This window comes from Tigriopus californicus, chromosome 10, assembly GCF_007210705.1.
Source record: "Tigriopus californicus strain San Diego chromosome 10, Tcal_SD_v2.1, whole genome shotgun sequence".
NCBI lineage: Eukaryota > Metazoa > Arthropoda > Copepoda > Harpacticoida > Harpacticidae > Tigriopus > Tigriopus californicus.
The window spans coordinates 12,028,586-12,043,768 of NC_081449.1; the positions used below are offsets into that span (position 1 = coordinate 12,028,586).

The following is a 15,183-nucleotide window of genomic DNA, read 5'->3' on the forward strand; positions in this document are numbered from 1 at the left end:
TGTGAATTAACGAGTGCCTCTAGACATGTGAACATTTAAAGTACAGCAAGCCCTTAATTGACCGATTCTCCTTTTCCTTTCATCCAATTTAGGACTGAGCCAGGCCTCGGCTCTTCGAACCAGATTGAGGAACCAAGGTGGATGTTGCCAGCGTTTTTGGCGGTGCGAGAAACGGGTCAGGTTAGTGAGATCGACGAGTGAGGCCTTGGCATTGACTTTGCGGGGTGCTCCATGAGAAATACCTCAAGGATAAGAAGGATAGATAGAACACGCGCAGTTAGAGGCGAATGCTCACTCACTTTGGTGGATTGAGGAAAGTTGGGTGGCCAATATTTGCCAAAGAACCGTCAACTATCTGTCGCCTCTCAGCCCTTTGAAGGGTGCCATCACTATTTGTCTTGTAAATAGTATTGCATGCCGCGTAAAGTGTTGCCATTTCTTCTTTCGGATGTCGAATCAGACGTACAGCGTATGTTGTGGTTGAGAGGGGCGTGATGGTGTGTGTGAGGAGTCTCATAAATATTATGCTTATGATAAAACGTTTATGAAACCTCGCGGCTCTGTGCCTCATCGTCGGAGAAGTTTTCCCAAGATGCCAAGCCAACAAAGTTTTGAGGCTTATCATATTGGAACATGTTTCGTTGTTGTCCCATGGGATCTGGAATTTGAGCCCAAACCTTCCGGCAGTTTTCAATGGTCTCAATTTTGTTTCCTTCGAACAAGGATTAAAAGGCTTCTTTGTTCATCCAGGTTCTTCATTCGGTCGACTGTGAAACAGCAATGGTTCTACTGGTTCGTGATCATCCTGGTTTTCTTCAACACTGTTTGTGTGGCTGTGGAACATTACGACCAACCCCCATGGTTGACGCACTTCTTGTGTGAGTAGAATTTTCAACCGGAAACATTTCTACGTCGAGAACTGTTGTTTCTCAAGTACTGTTCAGTCAAGTCCAGCATTTGTACATACTTACTGGAGAAATGTCCTGCGGGCTGCCGGTTTGACTACTTACCGTCTGTTCTGAACTCAACGCGTTCCCAAGAGGTTCCAGCATTTTAATCGCTGCCTTAATCTTGGCCATGAATATCCGAATCCCTCCTAGAGCCCTCGTTCATTCCTTTATTTGAAGTGCTATCGTTTCATTCGCTCAAACGTTGGGTTCTTAATCCTGAGTGTACCTACAGTGGTGTCTTTCTGAACAGACAGACTACAGTAACTAGAGCCTGCCGACGTTTCGAAAGTAGGTGGTCTTTGCCTCTGCCAGACTAAGGTCTGATTGGGGCCTGGTGTACTTATACCTACATAGTACAGTATATCTGGTGGAGCGAACTGCATCGGAGAGGCCCTCTCATTGACTCTCTAATTCCCATTGTAGATTATGCCGAGTTCGTGTTCCTGGGTCTATTCATCACGGAGATGGTGGTTCGAATGTATGCCCTCGGTCCACGGATCTACTTCGAGTCATCGTTCAACCGCTTTGACTGCATTGTGATTGTGGCCAGTGTGTTCGAGGTGTTATGGACCAATTGTGTGGAAATGGCCGGTTCGTTTGGACTCTCAGTCCTACGAGCCTTGAGGCTATTGAGAATATTCAAAGTAACAAAGTAAGTTCCCTCCGAGTACCTCGTACATCTATGCCTTCACTTTTGTTGAATAAGGCGTCGGTCTCCTTTCAAAGCTGTACTATGCCAAGACTCTGCATACAGTTGAAACGGTCCTGGTAGCTAACTATATAGCGCCTGGAGAAACGGAAGCCCCCTGTTTTTGCTGCCTTGACAAATTGGAAAGTTTTTATGCGCACATCTTGATGCAAGATTACCTATCTGGCACAAAAGACCCTGCTATGTTGTGGACTTTTTTTCCCTCGTCCTTTATCCAAACTCAAGAAAGATGAGGAAGGATCCGCGATTTTTCTTTTCATCGTTATTGCTTGTTTTGGCCTCGAGGTCTTCTTTCGAGAGTTGAGACTTTAATTGAGACTGAAGATGATATTGTTGAAGTGGGTCATTTTTTAGACCTGAAGGCTTCTACTTTGACAGAACAAAAGACAATCCTGGCTCATATTCTATATCACATTAATCAGTTTCCAGAAATTTTTTTTTTAAGTTATTCATTCAGTTCTTGTATCCTCAAAGTGTCATATTCTTTTCTCGTTTTTTGCAGATTTTTCTTTTCTAATTGGAAAACAATTCTTATCTAAACGGGTTTGTTTTGTGTCAAAACAAAATGTTGCGGGCATTAATTCCTTTCTTCTATTGATGCAACATTTATTTATGAGCTTATTGCGCCAAAGTAATAAGCTTTTGAAGAGGGAAACAATTTCTTAAAGACAGTTCATGATGAAAGTTATGAAAAGTTAAAAGAAACATCCGGCCCAAAATTGTCCACCAGAGCATGACGATGTGGTTCTTTTGAGAACTTTTCCAAATATCTTAAGTAGTTTTTGCCCTCTTGGTGTATTCCCTCTAGCACTATTATCGAGCTTCCATATTACATTACAGATATTGGTCATCTCTGCGAAACCTAGTGATATCCTTGCTGAGCTCGATGCGGTCCATTATCTCGTTGTTATTCCTTCTCTTCCTCTTCATATTGATCTTTGCACTTCTGGGGATGCAACTCTTTGGAGGTGCTTTCAATTTCCCGGATGGAACACCTCCCTCTAATTTCAACACCTTCGCCATTGCTTTGCTCACCGTTTTCCAAGTAATGATAGGTCCACTTTTCATGAACAGCTGCGAGCCTGATTCACCGCCATTTTTCAACATTTGTATTTCTATTTCAAGGTGCTCACTGGCGAGGATTGGAACGAGGTGATGTACCAAGGGATTGAGTCCCAAGGTGGTCATCGCTCGGGTATGATCTATTGTCTTTACTTCATCATCTTGACCCTCTTTGGCAATTACACTCTCTTGAACGTGTTCTTGGCCATTGCCGTGGACAACTTGGCCAATGCACAGGAACTGACCGCGGCCGAAAACCAGGCTGAGAATGAGGATCAAAATGAATCGACCTCAGCTGCCAGAAACATGGAGAAGCAAATCCAGTTCATGCAAGGCACCCAAAAACTATCCGAGTTGTGAGTACTCCCTAATGAACGAATCTTTTGGCACATGCACTGGATACCAACCAACTATCACTCAAAATGGTTCCATCCTTGATTCAGTACAAAGTGGCACCTTTCCCCTTGTGATCGTTTTCGAATATTCCTTATTGGTGCTGGGGCGTACACGGGCTCGAGTCTGAGTGCACTCGAGTCTTTTACTTGAATTTGCAGAAATTGGCCGGGGCTCGCTCGAGTCTTTTAGAAAGAACTCGAGTCCGTACACAGTAACACATTTTCATTTTTTTCCTCTGAATTGCTTCAGAAAACGGGCTAATGTCCTTTATGAATTGACCATGTAAGATAATAGCCCTTGAAAGGTGATAGCACATTTAGTTTTGCCACATCAAAATAGCTTATAGGGCGGGCTTGAGTCTAGCAGAGGACTCGATTCTTTTATCGAACGTCCCACTTTTGCTGGCCTGACTCGGTGAGTAGGTTGGAATATCATATCAAATCACTCGTACGAGTCCGACTTGTGTAGGAATCGTTCTAGCACTATTCCTTATTGTCATGAACATAATTCTAGTTGATGAATAGATACGATTTCCATGATTGCAGAGAGATGGAGCTCCGAAACGGGCGCTCAGCCTACGACGATGATATCTTTGTTCAAAAGCCCATACTGCCCTATTCCTCCATGTTCATACTTTCATCTTCCAATCCGTGAGTATTTCTCTTCGTTCTACTCTTGGGTGAAAAACACTTCCCCGAAACCTTGAAGAGCGTCTTCAAGAAAACCGTGACAAGAGTGCAATCACAATTGATTGATGATGGTCTTTGTTCGTCCTTCACAGGATTCGCATCTTCATCCACGGCATCGTGACGTTTCCTTTCTTTGACACGTTCATTATGGTGATCATCATAATGAGCAGCATCGCTTTGGCGGCTGAAGATCCTGTGCAAGAACATAGTGAACGGAACCATGTTCTCACCTACTTTGATTACGTTTTTACCGGGATTTTTGCTGTCGAGATGATTTTGAAGGTGAGACCATTTGATTTGCTTTAGAATCAATGATTTGCTCCCCAAACAATGAGTCCAAACTGGTTGAAAGCTTGTTCACGCCAGGGCGTCCATGATATTATCATGAAGTGCCAGAACATGCCACATGATTCACCATTCTAACGATTATAGCCTGATTAAATCATAAAACTGTCCGTTGAGCGCCTAAAGCTGAGGCAAACAATTGCGATGTATTTCTGGTATTTGCAAGACACTTGCCACCCCAGAGTTGACAGGAAACAAAAATCTCCGTTGGCCACACTTTCACCGTCGAGCTTCAAACTTTAAAGCTGGATTGTTGGCAAAAGTGACAAAAATGACAGCCATCTATGCTTTGCTCTGTAATTGTTCCAATTTTAAACGTCGGAGCGATCTTTCCCTTTATTTCCCTTTCCTATCGTTCTTCACACATTTTCTGCATACATGTTGTGTTTCTAATGGATTTGCGGCTTTTTTGTGGATAATGCAAACCACTCTAAATCAGGCTCTTTTTCTGCATCATCGTGATCGTGATCCCCACTTCTCTATACATAGGTGATAGACCTGGGTGTCATTGCCCACCCTGGTTCGTACTTGCGTGATATTTGGAACCTTATGGACGCTGTGGTTGTGTTTTGTGCCAGTATCTCGTTTATCTTTGAGATTACGTGAGTTTGCCCGTGGGAAGGTCATTGGCGGTGGAATCATCCGACCGCTCAAAATACCAAAAGAACATCCTTCTTCATAGTTTGATAGATAGTTTCAACTAACACAACGCCTCCTTCTTCAAGGCCATGAGCTTCTTGCTAGTATTGATCATCTGATAACACGGGTGTCTATCCTATACAATAGCCTTTTTATTGCTTGTTAGGTTGAAAACTACCTCTTGGTTGGGCTTTTTGTCTCTCTTCCGCCCTTTGGCCGACCTTTGAGTCTCACAGTCCGATATTTTCTTCCGGAGAAGGCTAGCTAGCTCTTGTGTTATCTCAGCTTGAAACTTATGGCCATTATTGGAGGCAAATATTGAAGAGTGGTGAACATTTCCTAAAAGATTTGCCTCTCTCTCAAGTGGAACTTGTTGTCAACTCCAAATTTGTACCCCTAGTCCTTGATCATCTCGTCTATTTCTGTCTCTGTCTCTCTCTCTTTCACACTCTTTTCTTTCTCTTTCTCTTGTTCTGGGTGTCCTTTCTATGCATTTCGTAGCACCGGAATGGTAGTATAGACCTCTACAATAGAATCTTATTGATCAGTATTGCTCGCACATTTTCAAAAGACTAGATTCGCTCCCTTTTCATAATCAAACTCAGTCTATCTCATTGAGTGGTTTCCTTTCAGAGTGTAAGAAATGCGTCTCGCTTAAAATTCAGTGCGCACTTTGCCATTCCATTTCAAGCAAACCAATTGCGTAGTTCTCTCTTGCATGTATCATTCGTTATTCTTTAGATGGCAAAGCATCAGACCGACCAGTCTCACAAATTTGAATCGTGATGATGAGAATTTGAATCCATCTTCTCTTCCTCCTTGTTGGGTATTTTCTTACATTCAAACAGCTTGCTCAGATCACCATATTCATAATCGATTGTTAGTTCAATCAGTTATTTCTCACACGACGAGAATCATTAGTCCATATTTCGAGAATGTGTTTTTTGAACCACCCGAATTTGATGGATTTTTTCGCTTCTCTCTTTCTCTCTCCTTCTAGATCATTGATTTAGGCTTTATTTTGCACCCAGGATCCTATTGTAGAGATGTTTGGAACATTCTAGATGCCATTGTTGTCACGTGTGCTCTCGTGGCATTCGGATTTCAGTGAGTAGATCTGTTTGAGTCTCTTTGCCGTGTTTGTTCATCCTAAATCCTTAACTTGAGTTTCGTTTGGATCGTTTCTTAACCTTTTGTGCATGACTACCTCCTCAATTTGATCTTACTGTTGCTTCCCAGAGTTTGAAACACTCGGCTCCTGATGTCATGTTTCCATGAGATCACGAGTAAGGCCCATCATTCCTCTTGGGCCCTAAGAAATAGCCCAACGACAATCTCTCTTCTCCTGCTCTTCCTTTTACTCTCCGATCTCAAGAGGAATGATGAAAGTTTGCCTAAACTTTTCCGAAAGTGTTCCAAGCAATTTGGGACTTGGATCACTTTTCACGAGCGCGAAAGAGGCAACCCTGGCCTACCATTCTTCATATTTGCCACCACAAACCACAATTTCAATAAAACCATCAGTGACTCGCCTTGCATGCAAAGGAAGGATGTTGTTGATGGTGTCTTTCACAAGTGGTTCGTTTCATGGACCAATCCGATCTTTTTGCTAATTCTTGCTCCCCTCTCATCAATCAGGGGAAGCTCCACGGGTCAAAACCTGAGCACAATTAAGTCCTTGCGCGTGCTACGCGTGTTGCGCCCACTGAAAACCATCAAACGAGTGCCCAAGCTGAAAGCTGTCTTTGATTGCGTGGTCAACTCGCTCAAGAATGTGTTCAATATCCTCATCGTCTACCTACTATTCCAGGTGAGTATAAAAACTAATCAAATCAAAGAATTCCAAGCAAATTCAGACTCAATTTGTCGTTTCCCAGAGAGTAAGATGTAGTTCAAGAATCCAATAAGTGCGAAATGAATCTATTTTGTGCCTTTTTGTGGCATCCTTTAGCTCTTTTTCGCAGCCTTTTCGCACGAAATTAAGTTGACTATCTAGATAATGATAAAAATGTCAGTTTCGAAGTGTCAACAATATAGTGGCAAGATCAAAGTATATTTTCTGGATGGGAACTATGAGTTTGGACCTTCAATGAAAATTAGAATGTGTCTTTATGGTTTAGATTTCCAGCCGAATTCAACTTCTGGCTTATTCAATAACTATTTTTTTTCTTAATCTTTTTGTAAAAGAGTTCTTGTGTAGAGGGTACCATATGGCCACAACATGGGCAAACGAAAAGCAATCTTAAAGCTACGAGAGGGAAGTAATGTAGGCCTGTTCAGAGGTAGTGGGAAAACTCCATTGAGCACTCCTGGGACAAGATTATGAAACCACTTGCTGCTTCATATGTCAAGGTCATGAACCTTTGTATTTACTTCATTGCAGAATTCTGGCGGGGAAGGCAATGCTATTAATTGAATGGACAAATCTTTACCATTTTAGCCGTTATGAAGCATCCTAAAACATAGCTATCACTCGTATACAGACAGCATTTACCAGATCAAAAAGAAATATTCTTTTGCCGATTGTCAAATTGATTTAGACTTGCACAGATTGATCTTTGTCATATTTAGGTTGTAAATGTGTTTAGCAAATAATTCGTATGGGGATGATCCTAGTACAATCAATTACTTTTTGTGAAAAAGCCTTGCTTTTGCCGTCAATCTTTATTTCGTGCCATACTTGGTGAACTTTTCAAAGACACGCCACATATTCAGCTTTCTATGACCATTTCCCATTCCAAAAATATCAAGATTTTGCCTGAGATTCATCGGGCCCTAAAGTGCTTCTTCACATTGTTCTGTTTCAGTTCATTTTTGCGGTTATTGCGGTCCAACTCTTCAATGGAAAGTTCTTCTATTGTACGGACAGGAGCAAGCACTTTGCCGAAGAATGCCAGTAAGGACCAATCAGCCCCCCCTCCAAACAACTGGAAGGACCGGTCCTTACCACATTCCAAAATGCCTCAATCTCACCCATGTCGATTTATCATTTTAGGGGCGAATACTTTGTCTTCTCGTCCTACAACCGGCCTCCAACGGTGTTCCCTCGACTTTGGCAGAAACAGAAGTTTCACTTTGACAACGTTGCGTAAGTACTCTCACCTCTGAGTTTATTGTACACAGCATGGAACACTCAGAACTAGAGTTCCGTTAATGTCCTAACACATATCTGTTCTTCTGGCAACAACAAATGAACACGAAGATTTTTCAATGTGATCCATATCAATTATTAAAAGACCTTGTGCAAAAAAAAACCGACAAAAAACCGTCCATGGCTGTTTGCTTTTTATGAGGTGATTGTCCTTGAAGCCCGCCACATGCACCTACAAGTACACAAAAGTGAGTGAGTCTCTTTCGCTCACCATGTGTCGGTAATCCGGACCGTGCTGTTCCTTAGTCTCGCTGGGCATGAGAAAAATTGTCAGCCATTTTTCTTTGGTATTCTTTGGTAGCCTTTCTCCTAAGCCCCTTCTTTGTTTCATGCTTTTCAGTGCGGCCATGTTGACTTTGTTCGCAGTTCAAACGACTGAGGGATGGCCTGCGTAAGTTATTCTCCCGCTTGAATGGCTAATTGAAATAGATCTTCTCTTTGTAATACTGGTTATTATGGCCTTCCAGGATCTTACAAAACTCCATGGCAGCCACCTATGAGGATCGAGGGCCAATCCAACTATTCCGCATCGAGATGTCGCTCTTTTACATAGTGTTCTTCATCGTGTTCCCATTCTTCTTTGTGAACATTTTTGTGGCCTTGATCATCATCACGTTCCAGGAACAAGGTGAAGCTGAGCTCCAAGACGGAGAAATCGACAAGAATCAGGCAAGAACCAATACGAGATGGAGAGTTGAATCAATACCAGGTTGTTCCATTTAGCGGTTCATTGGGTTTGGTTTCACAGAAAGCTTGCATCGATTTCGCGATCCAAGCCAAACCTCTGGAGAGATATATGCCCAAGGAAAGGGACAGTTTTAAGTACAAAATATGGCGGGTGGTGGTCTCCACTCCTTTTGAATACTTCATCATGATCCTCATCGTGTTGAATACCATTCTTCTGATGATGAAGGTAAGCACTGAACATACATCATGGAGCACTTCCTCATTCGCAGACCAGTTCCTTGCAGGAAATCTGGCATAGAGCAAATAACAACTTTTTGGGTGCTTCCCAACATACTAAATCAGCCCCAAAGACGTACCAACAGGACAGCAAAATCCCCCCCCCCTTCCCCATCTCCCCGCTAGGAAATGATGCCCAAAGTTTCCACTAGAGTAGCCAAACAGCCAGTCGTTCAGCAGCATCACAACACCCTTAAGACTTTTGTTAGAAAAAGAGCCATACTGAAAGGCGGTGCCACAGAATGATTATATCTGAAGGTCTTGACACAGCAGTGACGGACGGTATGAGTGTCTTGAAGAGGAAGTACTACTACTTGCTCACACCTGAGTGGACAACTTTATGACTTTGGTCCACCTATGACCGTTTCACAAACACTCACAGCCTTTGCTATGTTGGACAAATGGACTGTTGAATCTTCTCTTTCTCGTTTCACCTCAATGGAAGCTTACAAATATTTGACATTCAACTCTGGTTGAGTTGGCCGAATCGACTTCTTCCAATACTGTTTTCTCGAATCAATCTGTTGTTTATTCTTACATGTTATGTGGATGTCCAGGATGTGTTTGGAATCTATTTTTGACACAGATATATGATACAGGATTTAAAAACACATCACAAACCAAGGCCTTGAATAAGAAATGAAAAATAAGAGAGTGAATATGTTACTTTTTCGTAGTTTATGATGGTCCTAATCGGGTCGTTTTGCCTTGTTTTAAACCAAAATCATGGGCGTGTCTCGTTTCCTCCAATAGTTCATGTGTAATTGCAATTTCGACAGTTATTCCGAGGACGAGATTTATTGAATCCATTTCATTGCACTATTTCCCACAACAGACAGTCTTATGTTTTCGAGTTCATGAAAAGTAGCACGACTTTCAAGATTAATGACATGACCCAACTCCCTAAAAAAAACCTGGCCCGACAATTCCAAACGAGTGACGAGGTACCAGAGCCAAAAGTCGGTGAATTCAGCACTAATGCGACTTTTTTCCCCAATTTGCTTCTGCTTCGCTACGAACCCATTGGTTGGCTCAGGACGTAATATTATCGTTCCAGAAACACAGTTTGAGAAACCTTATAGTTGACTATGCGTAGTATAATCATTGTAGTCGTCAATGCCTGTTGTCCTTTGCCCATAGGAATGACTTTTCTGAAATAAAAAAGCGTAATCTAGTCCTGCATGTGACTTTCTGTTAGATTCCATTTTGAGGGTCCGGCGCCAATTATTGGGGAGTATGGAGTCTCTTTCTTTTGGATCACATTTTCATGGAAATATGTCTGCGTGCCGTTCTTAATGTGCATCAATATATGCGCTACTCTTTGAGTTACATCTTTCTGATAGAATTAGTTCATTGATTAATCAATTAATTTGGGAAACGAGAACTATGTTCGAGGCTTCAACCTTTCACTTTGAAAGAACTACAGGGTTGTCCGGATATTTCGGGGCACTTACCTAAGACACCGACGTGCCTGTTTATGTGAAACTTAGTGAGCTTAAACGTAGTTCAAAAAGCAGCGTAATTGCGAATTTTAATCTCGCATCCTTTGTTCAGAATGGCTCAATATGAAGCGCAAATTGGAATAAAAATTGAATTGAAGGGTGGCCTCACAAGCAAGAACAAGAGACCAGATACTTGTATCCTTGATCGTAGAGTTTTTAATCTCATTTTATGTTTCTTGTGTGTTTCATGTGCGTTTCTTGATACGCAGACGAATTTCTGAATTCAAAGGGGCAATATAAGTGTTTCAGCAAAGAAACAATATATAAATCAAAGTTATGTAAAATGAATAAGTTTCTATATATATAGCACGTTTCCTTAATCTTGCCCCAAAATATCTGCACAAACCTGCAGACCTTTAATTCCGTATTGGAGTTGTTCACGGCAAAAGGTCACGACGCCAATAAGTTTAAGGGGAAATTTTATGCATTAACTGGCTCCGACTGAATAAATGAGCTGTTTTTATTATCTTCAAATATCTTGGTTGGTTTTGTGAAGATATTTTGTTCGACTCTGATAAGTATTTTTGTCCAAAAGTCAGAGCAGCGCTTCATCTTAAGTCAAGGCTTTTTTTTGAGACCATTCAAAATGCCACCCTTTTGAGTTCCACTTTTATGTCTTTTGAAGTCCCTTGGACTGAAAGATTAAGAAAGACATTCACCTACTAGAGATTTTTGCATCTTGAAAGTGTGTGCCAATGACTTTCGCCTGAAAGGAGCACAATCTTGCACGCCATATTCTCTTCGTTTTCATCCCCGAGAATCGTATCCTTGTCGTTATTGTGATCCTAAATATGTAGTAGCTTATGATAATGTCCCCGTTTGCGTAATTGGGAATGGAACCCGTTCCCTGTCGTATGTGTGCTGCCTGACTGGATGTGTATGTTACTGAAAATGCTCAGACCTGGAATTAACGCCAAACTTCTCTTTCTCTTTCCTTAACCTCCTTCCTCTGTTGTTTGACTTGACTTTGATACATCCGGATGATTTTGAACTTGTCTTATCCACTCCTCTTCCTTCATCAACATCATCGTGTGTTCCTCTGCATAATGGTTGGATATAATGATGTGCAGTATTACAAGCAGACTGAGACGTACAAGGTGACTCTGCACTACATGAACACTACGCTCACTGGACTGTTTACGCTTGAATGTGTCATGAAAATTTTCTCGTTCGGATTTCGGGTAAGCCAATCCTTATCATCCCCAAGTCATTTCCCAAACAAGTCTGCCCCTTTCGGTTTCGACAAGGTCAAGGATACCTTCAACTAGAGGAGTGGACACTGACAGAGCAGCTAGTCCATTGGCGCTCCTCTTCGCCGTTTGCTCTTTTCTTCAATGTGCTTTGGAGGATGTGAGATAACCAGAACAAGCAGAAAAGTACTGGCAGTTTGGGGGTATTACACATATTTTTGATTACTTTTATAAGCAATTTAGACATGGATTGCTACCCTCTCTGCGTCATTTACTATGAGAAGGAGGGTAATGAGCACGAAGAGCTTCTCTGCAAGTTGTACACAGGAATGCAACAATTAGGAACAAACTGGAACGAATCAGAATAAGAGATGTAATTTGTCTAAATATCCAAAGGTTTTGAATAACTGATACTTTCAATCTTATTGTTGAATACAATGGTCAGCAGCGAAATTCACCAATGAAGTCTTGTAAACACCCATAAGGGCTCAGTCATTGTGATCGTCTCTTCAGAGCTTGATTTCGAGTTCTTCCTAAGTAAAAGCGCGGAGATGGATTTTTATCATATCACATCATGTTTATTTTCTTATCTAAAATAGTAATTCAGCTTCTCAAAGTAACAGGCTAGTTTTTTCGCCAGAAATATGGCCTATAAATTGGGGCCTAGCTAATGATCATTTCTTCTGTTGAAGGTTTCCTTGATATAGTACACTCCTTAGTATGTATTGTGCCATAGCAAATGACGTCTTGGGAGAGACTTGATTCCGTTGGCTTGGATTAATAGCCTTGCATTCGTAGTCTCGTCTTGCAACGTACCCAGTCTCAACTTTGAGATGAAAGGTCAGTTCACTCCAGGAATGTGAAAGACCACAATTATGGTGACTGGTGAGTGGCCACTACTACGTAGTTCTCGTTGAAACTAAGAGCCTGACATTATTGCGCTTTTATGAGGTGAAAGAACGAGAGAGAAAAAGAGGCCTTTTCGGTAATGGCCAGATCTAATGGTAGAACCCTGGGGCTGGTAATAACCTTCCTGAAGCTTTCTCTTTGTCACTTGATACCCAAAAGTGATCGTACTTTTAGTTTATGGCGTTCCATTGCCAGACCCACTCTGGTCTCGTTCTCAAAGCCCCGGCAATGCCATAAAGCTTTAAAGAGTATGTACGAGTACAAGCTATGGTACGTGCGACACTCTTGCGAATCGAAGGCCGCAATGGAGCGTTGGTAATTACCCAACTGGCATCGTCTATTAATCCAAGTCAACACCTCCAATCCTACTACTACGTATTTTATGTTCATGCGTGTGACGTGCACTAATAAGACAGGGATTTCGGTGGCTTAATGGTCCTCTTCAGTTCATCTATCCATACCACTTGCATGCTTCTATTCTCACAATACATAAATAGATGTTGCACTAGACGCGACAAGGTTGCTTGTTTTCTCTGGCACCAAACTGCTGCAAACTGCGTTGACCCTAACAGATATCGAGTTCAAGGCCTGATATTCCTTGCCATTTTGGAGAGAGGAGCAACATACAATTTTTAGTTTATTTATCTAGATATCTAGATAGACCAATGACGGTTGGTCGAGTTTCCCCCTCCTCAGTGCTTTTGTAATAGTTTAACTAGCCGGTCGATAATAACATAGTACATGTGTCCCGTATTTCTCTCGTTTGTAATGGCCTTGCCATTACATTATACTAGTGATAGATCAATAGTTTTGCCGTATTTCAAGGCTGATTAGTGATCCTAGATCCCCGGCTATAATTCAAGTTGAAAACTACGTAGACTACTCAACCCTACACTATCGCTGAAATAGAACGCTGATCTTGGATTTGCTTTTGCTTAACACAGAATTAGCGCTGCTATTATTATTATCACCACTATGATCATACACATATTATTAGAATAGTCTCCAATTTTTGTGAGGCTGTTTTCATGATGTGGTATGTATAATTATTAACCCTGGATTTTTTATTACCCTCACCACTACCTCCTCCTCCTCTACTATCAACAACACCATTGAATCTCCAAAGCATCACGGAGCTCCTCTCCTTCTCAGCGACATTCTCAGTTACATGAACACGTTCTTCACTTTGTTCTTCACTATCGAGTGCACTCTCAAGCTCATTTCATTCGGCTGTCGGGTAAATCTTGATGATTTGATGTGATCTTGTTTCGATTTCGTTACATGTACAAATAATGCATTTTTCGATTTTTTTTTTTATTTTTTGCTTTAATTCAAAAAGCTCTCTCTCTCTCATTTGATCTCGTCCCTGTCTTGTTGAAGTGCAATATGTACTTGTATGTGAATGTACCAATCAGTGGCAATGTCATCGTTTTCATTCTTTCTCTAACCCATTTTGTTCCTTTGATCTGAAGAGCTACTTCAAAGACCCATGGAACATTTTTGACTTCATTACGGTCCTGGGGAGCATAGTGGACGCGTTGATGGTGGAATTTGCAGTAAGTTGAATTCAAACCAAACCAATGCAAGCACATCTTCGATGGTGCTATTTGAAGTGGAAAATACCAATCTTTTCTATTCCTAGAAAAACTTTATCAATGTGGGCTTTCTTCGCTTGTTTCGAGCTGCTCGTTTGATCAAGCTCCTTCGACAGGGTTACACAATCCGTATTCTTCTGTGGACATTCGTCCAGTCTTTCAAAGTAGGGATCGAGCGAACTGATACAGGGCAGGGCAGACGTTTTAACTAATTTCTTATTTTCAGGCCCTACCCTACGTTTGTTTGTTGATTGCCATGTTGTTCTTCATCTATGCCATTATTGGAATGCAGGTAATTGAGAACCCCCTTTCAAACAAACCCATCCTTCCCTGCGTCCATGAAGGTGGAAACCGAAATTTCGGAAACGATCCATCTATCGCTCCATCTCCGCTTCTCCCATTTTCAAGGTTTTCGGAAGCATGGCTTTCGAGCCAGATTCGGAATATAATCGACATAATCATTTCCAAACCTTCATGGCAGGCCTTTTGGTCTTGTTCCGGTGAGTCTCTTCACTCTGAGACTGTTCGTCCGACGGCCCTTTAAAAGCCATTCTTAATGAGCCGTAAATCTGCATGGTATGGATGGTACTAAAAACGGCCGATCAGCTCGATTAGGAAACCGAGAATGAACTGGATTCATGTAAACCAGGCATGTTCTGTTGTGGATGGAACCTCAGCTAGAGAGAAACCCTTATGCACCTAGACTCACTCCTCCTCTTTCCTAAGCACATCCAATAATCGAAACCCCAAAGTCCCTACCTAATAATATGCATACATTCATTGAAACGAATCTCGAGTAGCTGACTTAAATGATCTAGAGTTTGATCTGTAAATAATTTTCGTAGTAGTTCCTAATTATATACCAAGATGTTTCCAATTTTCGTTGTTTGTGTATGATGTTTCTTCTAGGTATTTGGTAATATCATGCTTGACCCTGAAGAAGCCATTGAAAGGCAAAACAATTTTCGTACATTTTTTCAAGGACTCATGCTCTTATTTCGGTAAGTGTTTTAAGTTGGCTGGCATGATCCAAACGCACCTTTTCCGATCTCGAACTTTCTGTTCAAGCTGTTCCTTGTTGCG

The 15,183-nt window shown here is 41.6% G+C and overlaps 1 protein-coding gene across 1 annotated transcript in view; it reads left to right on the forward strand.

The window, feature by feature from the left end:
• The window catches only part of LOC131888621 (voltage-dependent calcium channel type A subunit alpha-1-like), a 44,003-nt gene that overhangs the window by 22,446 nt on the left and 6,374 nt on the right, over window positions 1–15,183 (forward strand). Inside the window, exons 14-33 of the mRNA XM_059237524.1 lie at window positions 93–180; window positions 751–878; window positions 1,374–1,602; window positions 2,500–2,704; window positions 2,785–3,077; window positions 3,663–3,767; window positions 3,899–4,088; window positions 4,641–4,753; window positions 6,429–6,600; window positions 7,598–7,686; window positions 7,786–7,878; window positions 8,282–8,332; window positions 8,409–8,610; window positions 8,690–8,854; window positions 11,477–11,587; window positions 13,632–13,742; window positions 13,978–14,061; window positions 14,148–14,264; window positions 14,327–14,392; window positions 14,509–14,600. Coding sequence (XP_059093507.1) covers window positions 93–180; window positions 751–878; window positions 1,374–1,602; window positions 2,500–2,704; window positions 2,785–3,077; window positions 3,663–3,767; window positions 3,899–4,088; window positions 4,641–4,753; window positions 6,429–6,600; window positions 7,598–7,686; window positions 7,786–7,878; window positions 8,282–8,332; window positions 8,409–8,610; window positions 8,690–8,854; window positions 11,477–11,587; window positions 13,632–13,742; window positions 13,978–14,061; window positions 14,148–14,264; window positions 14,327–14,392; window positions 14,509–14,600 — 2,704 coding nt within the window. The remainder of the gene's footprint in view (window positions 1–92; window positions 181–750; window positions 879–1,373; window positions 1,603–2,499; window positions 2,705–2,784; window positions 3,078–3,662; window positions 3,768–3,898; window positions 4,089–4,640; window positions 4,754–6,428; window positions 6,601–7,597; window positions 7,687–7,785; window positions 7,879–8,281; window positions 8,333–8,408; window positions 8,611–8,689; window positions 8,855–11,476; window positions 11,588–13,631; window positions 13,743–13,977; window positions 14,062–14,147; window positions 14,265–14,326; window positions 14,393–14,508; window positions 14,601–15,183) is intronic.